General features: G+C 40.3%; 1 protein-coding gene across 2 annotated transcripts; it reads right to left on the reverse strand.

Moving 5' to 3' along the window:
- Positions 1-753: 753 nt before the first annotated feature.
- On the reverse strand, positions 754-11,692 carry selenos (selenoprotein S). Of its 2 annotated transcripts, none has more exons than XM_040131634.1 (6): positions 10,881-11,692; positions 9,899-10,027; positions 7,340-7,446; positions 7,160-7,249; positions 6,004-6,076; positions 754-1,943 (listed from the first exon to the last, which is right to left on the reverse strand). In XM_040131634.1, exons 1-6 carry the CDS (start codon positions 10,975-10,977, stop codon positions 1,864-1,866), a joined length of 576 nt encoding a protein of 191 aa, XP_039987568.1. In that variant the 5' UTR covers positions 10,978-11,692; the 3' UTR covers positions 754-1,863. The 2 variants fall into 2 exon arrangements, with proteins under 2 accessions (XP_039987568.1, XP_039987561.1); XM_040131627.1 differs by having other exon boundaries at positions 763-1,943; positions 9,899-10,030; positions 10,881-11,689.
- Positions 11,693-14,856: the final 3,164 nt, after the last annotated feature.

Consider the following 14,856-nt stretch of genomic DNA (forward strand, 5'->3'; position numbering starts at 1 on the left):
ACCACTGGAATGAACTGTAACGTAAACTGAAGTTAGAAACACACATCCATTCGAGGCACTGTCAATATTGATAATATTTCAAATGGTTTTAACTGGTATGTCTGTATCAATCTGCTAGGGGCCCATATTAATCCCAATTTCTCCCACTCCATGTGGGTCAAGTGTAGTGCATTCAGTAGAATACTTGACATCTTTATTTTATTTAGCATAGCACCTAAGAACCACCAGTACCCCTGTACTGGAAAACCTGGGCCTCAAAAAATGCAGAACCTGCATTAAGGCCTTTATCCTTTCAGTTCACATTTTGCTTTAGTGTATCAGATTCCGAAACAAATCTGCAGTTAATCATCACAAACAATCTGACACACTGAAACTGGGGCTTTTTGCCTTCAACCACAAAGAACAACCAGTACTCCTAAGCTGAAAAACCTGGTTTCAGGTCTGCTGGGAAATAATGAGGATCTTAAAACTAGACTTTTTTTTGTCATACTAAATCTAGCCCCTCCACAAGGCAGGGACCCAGGTTAGGTAATAATGCAGGGCCTGCCTTAAGGCCCTTATTCTGTCCACATTTTGCTTTAGTTCAGCACGTACAGAAACAAATCGTCATTTATCTCAAGTTATCTAGCAGCACAATGGAGCAATTTCTTAAATACGGGTCCCCGTTTTGTGTGTTTTGGGCTTTTAGTCAATGGTTTCACAGTATTCCGCTGATCCACAGGTGGTGGTAATGTACTTAAAAAAAAAAAAAAAGTAACCCCCCCCCAATGCAGCATTGACGATAAAGGCAGTGAAAAAGAAGACTGTTAACTTGTAAACATGAATGTAAAAAAAGAGACATTTTCTAACTTTTAAGAAAAATCAGCTTTGCAAAATTTATGAGAAAGGAAATGCATTCAACATGTTTGTCAGACCTGAAGGACACGCACAATGTAAACCGTAACCTGTTTTCAAGACAACTCCACGGGGCAGTTGTAAACCATCACGGACATGGGGCCTTTGGGCCCCTTGGCATGTGGAGCCCCGATGCAAATGCACAGTTGGTAATCCAGCCTTGGTGAGTTTTGTGACTGACTCACCTTGTTTTGATATTGTGTATGTGTTTGATGTTATCTGTTCACAGATCTTGGTCTCAATTAGATTTCCTGGATATATAAAGGTTAAGTAATGCTTACAAAGAGTTTTCAACAGCCCCACCGAGCATGTTGCACCTTCACACCACCTTCAGGCGCTTGCAGATTCCCAGCTAGACAAATTCAAACTCCTGGTGAACATATTTTTATTGCATAAAAATGCTTGCAACACTATAGACATGCCCTCCTTACATTTAGATAGATCAAAATGTTTGCAACTATATAATGAGAATGTACTATTTCTTGTTATTAACCATTGTCCACCAGCTACAGCTGCTGTAGTAATATAAGCTCTAAAGCTATGGTTGTACATATTGATAGACATATTAAAATATATCAAAAAGCACACAGACTGTGAAATTTATCAGCCAAACTTAGTGGTTATGTACCATTTACAGGAATGGCTTCATTAAAAGCTTTCAAGTCCACAATTCATTTACCCCTTAAAGTCATGATTCAAGATTATCATATTATCTTTGAAGCTTAACAATGCAGCAGCATAGAGAGATTAGAGCGTAAGTAACAGTAGAGAAAATCAAAGCGGATAGCAGGTATGTGCTATTAATAATGCTAACTGATCAACACACATTAGAAGTACGGAGCAAGTTAAAAAAAATCTTAATAAAAAGTGGGCTTGGTGACATTGTCAGCTTGGTTCAGTCAGTCAGTGTGCACATCCGGATGTCAGAGATCAAAGGTCATACAGACCAATCTCTGACCTTCTTTAACCTCATCCACCAGATGATGGTCCTCTCCTGCCAGGTCTCCAGGAGCAGGAGCCTCCTCCCTGTCCAGACAGGGGACTGTAGTCTGAAAAACACACAGAAGAACAGGATGCAGACTGCTGATATGGGACACACCGCTTATACCGTTTGCTTATGACGGTATAAGCAGATTGCACATGCACACGTGTACATACATACATATACACACACATACACACATATACACATACATATAAATATATATATATACACATATACACACACATACATATGTCCAAAGTTACTGAACAACAAAAACAAAAAAAGCTTGCATAGGGTGAAATTATTGGCACCCTTTTGCTTAAGTTCACATGACCTGAATTAACCAATGAATGATGGTTTTACTGCATTAAAAAGGGGCTGATTGTTTCCAGGTTCTTTTTCACAATGGCAAAGACGAGAGAGCATCACAAATGCTATTATCAAAAAAACGCAAAGATTTTGAAATCCCTGTTTCAACAGTTTGTAATGTTAATAAGTTTCACAGTTAAACGCTTCCAGGATGTGCTGCTGAGAAGAAACTCAATGAGAAAAGTCTGCAAAGGTTGATGTGGATTGTGAAAAAAAACCCACGCAAGGCATCTAAAGAGCTTCAGGCTGACCTGGAGCTATCTGGAGAGGTGGTTTCAAACCAAGTAAAGCTCCAAGGCCAAGGAGGAAACCACAATTGAAAGAAAGGCATAAAAAGGCAGGTGTAATGGTTGCGAAGATTTTCATAGATAAGCCACAGTCTTTCTGGGATAATGTTCTATGGAGAGATGAAACCAAAGTAGAGCTCTTTGGGAACGCAGTGCATCAGTTTGTTTATAGGCCATGAAATAAAGTCCATAAGGAAAAGAACACCCTACCTACAATAAAACATGGTGGAGGTTCTATCATGCTGGTGGGGCTGCTTTGCTGCCTCTGGTACTCTGGCATTGGTGTTAAACAGTGTTAGAAAACTAGGTTTAATGCGAAGTTCTTGGGTCTTTCAGCAAGACAACAACCCAAAGCACATATCCAGCATCACACAGAGGAATGGTTGAAAAGGAAAAGATGGTCTGTTCTAAACTGGCCAGCAATGAGTCCTGTCCTAAATCCCATTGAAAACCTTTGTAAAAGGACTCCTGCAAACTTAAAAGAGCTTGAACAGAGAGCAATGGAAGAGTGGCAGAAAAAACCAGCAGACAGGTACAAGAAACTTCTAGGTGGCCAGAAGAAACGTTTAGAGGTTGTCAAAGGCTCTGCAACCAAATATTAGTGAAGGGTGCCAGTAACTGTGTCTGGGGTACATTTTGTGTTTGTATTATTTTGCTATTATGCAAGTTTTTTTTAATTTTCTTTTGTTCAGTAACCTTGGACATTTTGTTAAAACATTTTGATAATACAATTGATTATTTCTGAAGATATTTAAATCAGGGCTGCCAATAATTTTAACTAAGACTGTACTTAACTGTAGGGTTATGATCGATAAACTTCAGAGGGATATTTAATACTAGCGAACACCCTTTGCAGGTAAATGGCCGAATTAATGCCATAAAAATGATGACCGAGGTTTTTGTTTTTATTTTAAAACATATTAATTCTTCTGCCTAAGGCCTTCTTTACAACACTGGATTCAATTACCATGTTTTTTATCGGGGGTTACAAAAAACACATCAGTTAAAAAAAAAAACATTTTTCCAAGTTTAAAGACCTAGGAGGGCTGGCCCTACCTGTGTTCCAACACTATTACTGGGCAACCAATGCCTGAGCCCTTGTTTACTGTAGAGCTTAAAGTCCCAATCCCATCATGGTCGGCTATAGAGGAGGACATTAGCGGCACATCCCTTTCAGTGCTACTTCATGCAGAAGAAAATGGTTTTATATTCAAAACTCATTAAAAGTGTAGTAGCAAATAAAAAAAAACATTCAAGTTACCAAACACTTCCATTTTAGCCCCTGTTTGTCTTAATCATGCATTTGCCCCTTCAGAACTATACACTGTTTTATTTAACCTGGGAAAGGAATGGCCTTGTTTCTATTAATGACCTGTACATTGATAATGTATTCTAGGCATTTGCTCATCTTAAAGCTAAATTTACACTGCAGTCATTTCTTCAGGTATTTGCAAATAAGGGACTACCCCAGAGGAAACATTTCAAATTTTGAAACTTATAATTCTCCTGATGAATTTCAGTTCCTATTGACAACTGAACCTAACACCAAAACGCTGGTTTCTGTTTCTAAATGTATATCCGGGCCAGACTGCACCATCTATACAGCACCTGAAGGCATCATGGGAGAGTGAAATTGCAGCAGGAACTTCAGAAGACGCATGGGCTAAATGTCTTCACAGCATAAAGTCTTTTTCAATTAACTGGTCGTTTCAATTAACTCAAGACATCAGTTAATTCAGGATAAGGTCTTACACAGGCTCCGTCATTCATGTTTTAAACTACATACATACTACCCATCCCTATCACCACCAGACTCTACAACTTTTGGTCAGACCTTTTTTGTTGCTACTCAGATGTTTATGAACAGGGCTCCCTCTTTATCCAGAAATGGCCTTTTCCAGGCTGGTCACAACAACTAGAAACTCTAAGTCATTTGAAAACTGTCGATCCAGTGCGGAATGGTCATTGCACAGAAAATTATTCTTAAGGTCTGGAACAAAGAAATATCCCCTTGTTTTGAAACCTCGTTCTTAGCATTCTCTAGTACGTAATGGAGAAAAACCATTTGGAGAAAATCCAACATGAGATAATAGAAAAAACAAGTTGAAATGATTACATGTTCTGTGAAAAATTTCCAATTAGTGTTTGTGTAACATCTGATTATCTCAGCCACTTGCAGCTCTTAATTCAAAATGTATATTATTTTGGCAAAGGATTTATTTGACTCTTTGGATTGCATTCAAATGAACATTGGACTGAGATTTTTCCAGTAACGTTGGTCTGCTCTGTTCATTCATGTAAATAAAAGTGTGGCAATCAACCAGGCAATGTGCACCTTTCCATGTGAGCTTGAAAGTGTTGTGCATGAGAATTAACATGGAAGTTGTGTTTTTAAATCATTTTGGAGAAGATATGGCAGTTTTGCACATACTGCTAGGAAGTGGGTTGTGCTGCAAAAATGGTCTCAGAAGCTTCTATGGAGGTTTTGAATCTTTTTGAAGTAAAAACTCTTCACTTTGTTGCAGAGGCCCTAGTCCATAGGAACAGCCAGGGCTAAAGTCACCCCCCTATCCTCCTCCTCCCTGTGCACTCAAACTGACAAACAGGTACAACATCCTGGATGAGCAGAATCCCCCCCCCACTGTCTGGAGACTTCCATCTAAACTCCTCCTCGCAGTCATCTCCTGTCCCCGCACCAGTGCTCCCCGGTCTCTCGGCACTGTCTGGCCGCCTGGATAATCCCCCAAATCCCCCTGCCCACAGATTGCTGCTTATCACTCCTGCTGAAATGGCAAGAGGTCACAACGCTCCCCAGGCTCTCACCACCTCCTCATCCCGTAAACCTTCACTCTGCCCCCCTACATCCCTGATCATCGGTGAATCCTTCATGAAAATATCTGTGATCCATTGCTTCCCCAGTGCCAAAACTGAAAACATTTTGCAGCATAACCTGTGGCTTCTCTGTAGTTGACCTAGTTTTAAGAAATGGCCCTCATTCCAGCAGATTAAAAATGACTAAGTAGTAGCAACAGGAAATAACCAGTGAAATAGAACAGTATGTCTCTTAAAAGAGGAAAACACACTGTAAATAGGTGAAAGTCATACTTCTTATCGTAATTTGCCTAACATACACTCGTTGCTGGCATGGTGTGTATCTGTGTAATGTACTACTGTGTGTAACTAAGTTACTTGTCTTGTTTGTCTAGTGTAGTGTTGTTCTGTCCCTGTGACCTGCCTAGGGAGTGCAGATGAAAACTAGCTTTAAGCTTAGTCAAATAGCATGGTACCTTACAAACAAGATAAAATATACAGGTTCATTGTGTAGATGAAAGGGCTTGTCAATTATTTTTAAAAATTTAAAAAAAGTATAAAAAATGAAGAGCAGGAACTAGCAGCATATAATTAACCCTTCATTAACATTTTCCCTTGGTAAATATTTAAAGCTTCAGTACATCCATACATACATACCAGCACTGCGAAGTGGCTTCTTGTCCGTCTTTGGTTTCAGCGCTGTTGTTGATGAGCTGGCCTCTTCGGTGGTCTGCAGCGATATGCATTAATCAGGCACTACAGTGAGGGACTTGGACCATGACCACACTGATGTGTGTGAATGTGGTTAGCCTTGTTTAACAGCCCTTCCAACCTTTGATCAATCACTGTTTCACACTAAAGATGTCATCTGATAGCAGAAGCTGACATCTATGCCAGGGACAACAGTTGCGTGATCAACGATAAAAGAATACACTAAAGTGATATCTGAGAAATCTGACCTGCTGAGACCAAACAGAGTAACATTATCAGCCAATGTTAGTCTAGTTCTCATTAAGAGCGTTGTACTGTCTAACATGGGGTGGCTTTTATTGTCGCAGGCAATGATGTGACAAGTAGGAGCTGTTAGACGAAGAGACACCTACAGCCCCTCAGCAAGCTCACAAACTCCTTTTAAGGTGTCCTGCTGCTGTGTGGAAAGCTACTCAGGCGGTGTGTAGCATGAAATCAGATCATGGTTGTAATTATTATTAATTGACTTCTTTATGAAACGTAACTTTCTTTGGCTGCAGTGTAAACGGATATACCAGCTGCTTTTCGGTTGTATTTCTGACGTCGTAGCTGATCGGGGAGTGAGGTTACTGTATTAAACCGTACATGCTGTTACCACCAGTAACCACAGATGTCACCACATCAAAGAGGACTGAAATTTGAAGGATTATACATAAAAATCAAGATTTCATTTTACACTACAACTACAAATGGACAAACTGAAAGAGTCTTTGCACACTTTATCGCTGTAGGGAGGAATAAATAAGGAGTTTGCACTGACATGATTTTATTTTCCAATTAATCTTTCGTTAAATATGTATCATGAATGTATTGAACCATGATCTCTGTATCAAACTGTAATGTGGGCTGACTGTATCATCAATTTTGGAATTTTCATTTTGGTCTTTTGTGTGGATGGTGAACCTCTAGAGAATGATTTGAAATTGGTAAAATTTCTTCTGTTCAACCATGTTTGAAATGTTAATGTATTTTTAAAAAACGTTTCCACACCTGTGGGTAAGGCCTTAGAATAAAGGAACTATGATAGAAGACAAAGATACAGATGAATACACTTGAAACTCACCTGAGAGAGTTTTGCTGTTCCTTTGTAACTCTTTCCCTGTTGCATACTCTCCCATATCTCTATTTTCTGCCTCCTCTTCTCTTCTTCTTGCTGTTAAGAAAATACATCCCACATTCAGTTTAGGTCTAACATTATGGGCAATTCCTCTTTCTTTCAAGCATTTCTTTTTCACTTCTGTACCTCTTTCTGTTTCTCTTTGAAGATGGCTGCTTTGGCATCAAGCTGCTCTTGCATCTTTCTCCGAGCCGCTTCCATGGCCTCTTGTCTTCTTGCCACTAACGCAGCATCTTCACAAAAAAAAACAAAAAACATTACATTTATCCTTCACAAAAATAAGCACTAGATCACAATGCACAAATGATGGCTAGTAGACAGAAAATTTATCAACATTTCTGATTATTACAATTCAGGATTAGGGTTAAGACCCTTATGAAGAAAAGATGCCAACATTCTGTTGCCTGAGCTTTTCCAGTGTGATGATTTGTAGCTTTTCAATGCTTTATATCATTGTAAATGGAATATCTATGGTTTTGGACTGTTGGTCAGACAAAATTTAAAGATATCACTTTGGACTCTGATGAATCTGTGTTGGACATTTTTCAGTATTTGGTAGCATTTTATAGACATATTAATTAAAAAGTTACAGTTTTTCTCAGTTAATTTGGCACAATGGTGAATGAAAATCAAGATTTTCAAAGTACTTTGCAATTCTCACATCTATAGATCAGACCCCTTCACTTTCTGCACAATTCACTGTGCTGTAGATTTCATTTTAAATGGATAAAATTGACATTCTGCCCATCAATCTACACTCAGTAACCCATAATGACAAAGTGAAAACATGTTTTTAGAAATTGTGTATATTTATTAAAAATCAAGAACTGAAATCTCTTGTTTACACAGTATTCAGACTCTTTGCTGTGGCTCCAAATTGTGGTCAGATGCATCCTTTTGGCTTTAATTTTCCTTGAGATTTGTTTAGAATTTGACTGGAATTCACCTGTGGCAAACTGAATTGATTGGACATAGTTTAGAAAAGGCACACAGCTGTGGATACAAGGTTCCACAATTCAAACTGCATGTCAGTGCAAAAAGCAAGACACAAAGTCCAAGGAATTGTCTCTAGAGCTCCACGATAAAAATCTTGTGTCGAGGCATAGATCTGGGCAAGGTATAAAAGGAGGTGACCAAGAAAACAAGGGTCATTCTTTTAACAGAGTTTCAGAAGTCCTCTGCAGAGATGGGAGAACCTGCCAGAAGGACGACCATCTCAGATGCACTCAATCAATCAGGCCTCAATGGTAGAGCGGCCAGTTGGAAGCCACTTTGATTAAAAGGAGGATGACAGCCCAGTTGGAGTTTGCCAGACAGCATAAAGGACCCTGAGAGAATAAGGATAAAGATTCTCTGCGCTATGCACTATGTCTGGTGAATACCAGGCACTGCTCATCACCTGGCAAATACCATCCCTTCAGTGAAGCATGGTAGTGGCAGCATCATGCTATGGGGATGCTTCTCAGTGGCAGGGACAGGAAGACTGTTCAGAATTGAGGAAAGGATGAATGTGAGAAGTCCTTAAGAAAACCTTCTCCAGAGTGCACACAACCTGAGACTGGGGCAATGGTTCACCTTTCAGCACAACAATGACCCGAAGCACACAGCCAAAAAAAACGCTGGAGTGGCTTCAGGACAAGTCTCTGACTGTCCTTGAGTGGCCCTGCCAAAGGCCAGACGTAAACCCCATAGAACATCTCTGGAGAGACCTGAAGATGGCAGTTTATAGACACTTCCCATCCAATCTGAAGCATCATGAAAGGATCTGCCAGGAAGAATGGGATAAACTGCCCAAATCCAGGTGTGCTATTTTATCCATTTAAAATAAAATCCAAAACGTGTGTAAAAAGTGAATGGAATCTGAAGATTTTTTTCAGGATCAAATGACGCACCATGTTAGTCTCTGTGATCAGCATCAGTCAAAGTTCTTTTCTATTGAACTGTATAATTCTTGGATGTGTTCATCAACATGTTCACTGTGTACATCCTCACATGCAAAATATTTGGGCCCGTTGTCAGAACCTTTCAAAGAGAAATGTATCATTTCAGATTTCAGTAACGTGGTAGTGTCAACAGTGTTTCAGAAAATATGCTCAAGCAATTAAGAGAAACTCATTGGAAAAAATAATCAATTGATTATTCAATGATATGAGGCTTCAATCTAAATGAGAAGAAATGGGCATGTGCGTATTTTCCAAAGTCACTGTCTTTGAAGTACAAAATTCTCTCTCTGTGTTTCCACAGACAGTGTCTTCTCACTAAGCCACAGCAGAGGGATACATCCTGGTGGCTTAGTGAGTTCATTCCCAGGAAAAAACACCCTAAATTCCCCTGCACATGACTCCCAGGACGGAGAAATCCACTTAATGCAAAGACTCACACTAGCTTGAGCTGAACTTAAAAAAAGGCATTTTTTCAGAGAATGAGGACTGAGTCATGTTACAAAGGAATTACTTCACGAACAGTATGAACAGGAATCATTACAGCCACCAATTACTCTGTCAATATGAATATGGAATGTTTACTCTTATTGTATTAAGATAAACCCTTAAGAAATCCAAACCTATCCTTTACTGGTGAGTCCACAATAATGTACTTACTACTTACAAAGTACTGATCTGACCTTTGTCCTGTTAACTTTGTATCAGATATATAAACAGGTATTGGTAAAAGGCTGGTGCTGACCTTGCACTGTTTGTTGGGGTGAATTGTGGCAGCTCTGGCTGGATCTCCTCCTGCTCAGGTGCTGGATGAGCAGGTAGACCAGCACAGTCACAACCAGCAGGTACCACCCATACTGGGACAGAAGCTCTCCTACTGTGGGATGGGGATTGAGGGGGGGTTCACAAAAACATATGTTTGTTGTTGTAAAACAACTCTGACGTATGCGAGATATAAAATGATTTACAATGAAAGTTAATAGCCCAGGTCACGTTAATACAAAGAAACTGAGATGACAGAAAAATATCAGTTAAAATATGACAAACGAATTATTCTTGAATTCATTCATTAAGTTAAGGAGGGTTTCTGGCTCTTCTATTTACATGACTGAGTATATTTACCCATAATAATGACCACATTTACCAGATATTTCGTTTGAGAGACTCCATATCAACTAGGATCCAGATTATGGAATAAATCAAAGGATGAGATATTACTGGTTTTACTACGATTGAAAAACAGCTATGAAGATACGATCCATTTTCCCCTCACAGTAACGAGTACATGTTATTAAATGGCGTATGTTTTAGCACGTCCACCCGGACCAGACTTACAACACTGCACTGGACACCGCTAGGCCTCTACACCTTTCCAATGAGAAAAGATCCCAGCAGACAGAATAATGTATGACTGTCAACTGTGGTGTACTGATGGAAAGAGAACTGAAACAGATGGAAGCACACGCCACCGAAAGGTTCGATATTAGATTTACTTGGATTTGATTTAGGTTTGCTTTTAATCGACATCTAATCTTAATCTAGCCTCACACAGGAAGACGAGCTAAACTGGAGTCAAGCTATATCAGGCTGGTATATCAACTACACTAGCAGCTGGTGTTTTTCAAAACGTGCTACCCTTTATCGTAACTAAACGGCTTCTCTGGTTCAATCAGAAGTCACGGTGATCCGACAGTAAACACAGTGGCCATGTTATCATGTGAAATTACCAAACAGGTTCAGGGAACTCAGATCCTGGTTTTTGAGGGGCGGTTTCTCCACCTGATGGCCACGTTCATTGACATCTGTGATCACCACATCTTCCATTTCAGACAAAAATAAATAAACGCCGCCTGTGTAGGGCTCCCGCGCTGAGAAACAAACGTTATCGTCTGTTAGGCTACTAGTCGTGGCGGAGACTCCTTCCTATGTCAACCATCTTTGATACAACTGAACGCAGAGCAGCAAATATGACGTGTTAGACTTGCGTTGCGTTTCATTATCATCTTCTTGTGCTTCCGGCTTCTTCTTCTTCTTCGGTGGTTTTTGGCAGTGTGGACGCCACTGGGCGTAGTACTGCCCTCCGCAGGATAAAGACTAACTGGTTCAATCACATTTCCTTTTGTTGTCTAGAGACCTGTATCGTGCAGGAACTGTTTTTCTAGTCATATGATGCTTCTCATTTTTGCCAAAGAGAGATTTAACAGAGAGACACAAGATTCCTTGGTCTGACAGTCTCTTATAATAAGCTTTTTCTTTCAGTTATACTTGCTACATTCTAGGTATCACGACTGAAACCACAAGCCAGGGACTCAAACACACGACTCAGACAAAAAAAAAAGGGGGTTCCAAAAAACTGAGAAGAATTGTTTGGTAAACAGGAAGGCAATCAGGAACAGGCAGACAAAACCAACGGGCTAGACTAAGGCGCGGTCAAAAAAACTAGAAAACAGTCACACGGAGAACAGTAACGCTCGGGAAAAGACTGAAACGCTTGATGCAGAGGACGGAGGCGAACGGCCACAGAGGGGAGGGACCGCAGAGACACTAGGAGTGGGGAGACTGTGAGAAACAGGGGCAACAAATCAGGGGCGGGGAGGACAATCACAGTGGCAGGAAACACGAGGGCAGGAAGTGGGGATCAAAACCGAGAGGAAAAGGGGTAAGGGACACAATAACAAATACGGCTTTTCCAAGCACTGCCTTAGCAGCAGAGCCATAGAACAAACATCCATAATCAAGTATAGACCTTATCATTGCTTGGTATATTAAATCCATGGTCTCCCTCTCTTCCCCCAAGTCACATCCAGCCGGATCTCTCATGACATCTGACACCACCCATCGCAAATCTTTCAATTGTTTTTGCCAAATGAAATGTCCAAGTGATTCTTTGACCAAACCAAACACCCCAAACTGTTCATTCTTTCACCCTCTACAGGAGATCACTAAGGACAGGTAACTTTCTCCCGAAGCCAGAGATCATGAATTTAGAATCTGCGGCTGAGATTTTACAGCCCCATTTATCTGCGCATCCCTCTACAGAAACGAAAAGCCCTCTGAACTTGTTTTAGTGTAACCTCTGCATTTCTTCCTCCTCTCCAAATGGCACAAAGAATCATAAGATCTCTCAATAGCTAAAAACTCACTTACTACTATTCATTTAAGAAATGTCCTTTTAATATCTTGACCTAAAACTGCAACTGATTCCATTGTTGACTTTCCGTTTCTAAAACACTTTTGATCATCTGCAAAAACACCCTTACTTTCTAAAAAAAATAAACAAGCCCATTGGTGATCACCCATTCCATGATTTTGCAAAACACGGATGCTAAAGTTATAGATCCATATGAACTGAGCCTAGATTACCTGGTTTCAAGATGAGAGCGTTAAAAGCATGTTTCCATTCTGCTGGCAAACAGCCCTCTGCCCACACTGAACTGAACAAAGACATCATTTCCTCTACTACCAAATCAACCAAATGTTTAAATGATTCATAAGACAACCCATTGTAGTGTCTGCTCCAGTATGAATGAAAAACACATGAATTGCTTATCATTTTCTAAACTCCTACACTTCTGTCCAACTTCCAGTGATTTATTAACAACAATTTGCTCCTCTTCATAACTTAGATACTGCTTCCACCTCTCCATTCTGTAAAACTAGTAGAGAATTTCTTTTATAGATTCCTGAAATTCTGAGTCTTAGCCTGGAATCCCTTGATTATCTGACCCCCAAAAGCAGTGGTAACGTTTATGTATGTGAAAGTGTCCCTGGGCAAGATACTGCGACCCCCTGCGTGTGTGATCGAAAAGCGCCGTGTGAATGTGGCTTGTAGAGTAAAGCACGTTGGGTGGTGGATAAGACTAGAAAAGCGCTATACAAATGCAGCCCAGGTACCACTTTGCTCAATTTGTTTTTCCCGCTCACACCTGACAAACCCACCCTTTTAATCGATCCTTTTTTGGCTACCCACCATGCACAACCCCAGCACCCCGTCCGGTAGCCATAGGCTACAGAAGTACTTCCCTTCCCTGAACAACTTCAAATAGTATTAAAAAAAATAAACAGTAAAAGGTAAAAGCAAAAGTGTCCAGGAAAAAATGAATTTGATAAACCACCCCTCAATACACACAGAGACTTCTTTGTGTATTTTCCCAGTCGGTTTGGTATCTCAATCCAGCTCCCTCAGTTCAAAAACTTCTCGGGGAAAACTACTCTTCTTCTTGTGGTAACACGCAACAATCACGGGCTCCTCTAAACAACTGACCGAAAATAAACATAATGGATGCCTACAAAGCAGGGGAGGGCTGTAAAAAGATATCAGATTCGGAAACTGTTGAAGTCAAGACAAAGGTCTGGAAGACCAAGAAAACGTTCAGATAAAATCTGCATGTATGCCGAGTAGGAAGGTAAAACAAAAACTAAATATCAGCAAACGTCAATATTACGTCATCTAGGGACGTTTAGCGACATTTCGAGCAGGCTTTATCTACTTTCCATTGAAAGTTATTGTTTAAGGTGGTTCCACAACGGTTTTCAACTCCTTCATTTTGCCCATTGACCATACGCTGTCGAGCCATGTACTGGGTTTTAATCTATTCCTGTTTAATTTTAGAACGTCAAAATGGAAGTGCAATATGTATTTCAAGCTTAATAGCACACTGACTTGAAAAGAGGACACTTGGATTTAAGTTTGTTCATGAGAAATTTGTGGTAAGCCTTGGAATGTAGCATTTGTATGACGATTGCCTGTTTCTGTTGTTCAAATGATTTATGACTTCAGTCTTACCTGATAATATTTACGTGTGAAGGAGGCAGCTGGTTAAAATGGTTTTGTAAAAGCACCCAGGCCTTCCGGTGTCTGCGTCATTTCTGCCTTTGAAAGAGAATGTCATCTTCAGATACATCAACAAAGCGGACAATGTACTGTTGGAGTTCGTGCATGGTTCCAGTTGTTGTGTGGGGAGGCATCGATGATACTTAATCTGCACTGCTTTCTCAACATGCACAGACGGTGAAGTGTGGGGGCCACCCTGGAGAAACTCAGCATTTGTGGATACAGCAATACCACACTCCACCACAAAGTATGAAGTTGGTTAGTTAGTATGTCAAGAGGTTCTGTTCGGAACTGAAAAATAACCCAGGTGTACATAGTTTTACAAGTGTTAAGATAAAGACTGTTCCGGATAACGGCAGGGTGACAGAGACTGCTGAGGATGAGAAAAGTGCTGTCGTTTTTGCAGGAAAACATGCACCAAATGAAACTGTAGTGCAAAGGAGAACTGTGCATAAGGGACTGGTTTATACCAGCAAAAGCTAACATGGTCTTTGATGAGACCTTGCTGGCGGACCAGTTTCATCAGCTTAACTCTGCTGGTCCCAATGCAGGGTCTGTTGCTGGTTTAGCCCATGAAAATAGATGCATAATATCTTCGCTGGTTCTGAAGCTGCTTTGTCAGTCTGAAAATAACCCTGATGATATTATACAGCAATTAATAGGGTTATCTCAGCTCATGCTTGGAGACTAACAATTTACAGTCCTGACCTTAAGTATTTGGACAGTTACACGTGTTTCTGTTCTTCGGGCTGAGCTTCAGCCCATTCAATTTGAAATAAAATAATGGATACTACACTAAAGTGCAAAGTCTCAGCTTTAATTTGAGTGGGTTTACATCAATATAGAAAGAACTGTGTGGGAGATACAGC

This window comes from Xiphias gladius, chromosome 1 (genome assembly GCF_016859285.1).
Source record: "Xiphias gladius isolate SHS-SW01 ecotype Sanya breed wild chromosome 1, ASM1685928v1, whole genome shotgun sequence".
NCBI lineage: Eukaryota > Metazoa > Chordata > Actinopteri > Istiophoriformes > Xiphiidae > Xiphias > Xiphias gladius.

What these genes read in the sequence shown, in the direction of transcription:
- selenos (XM_040131627.1), bottom strand. Translation starts at nt 10,977, where the DNA reads ATGGAAGATGTGGTGATCACAGATGTCAATGAACGTGGCCATCAGGTG. An exon ending in GAGTTCCCTGAACCTGTTTG is followed by an intron (nt 10,031 to 10,880) that starts GTAATTTCACAT and finishes CCCATCCCACAG; the next exon opens with TAGGAGAGCTTCTGTCCCAG. An exon ending in ACCCCAACAAACAGTGCAAG is followed by an intron (nt 7,447 to 9,898) that starts GTCAGCACCAGC and finishes TTTTTTGTGAAG; the next exon opens with ATGCTGCGTTAGTGGCAAGA.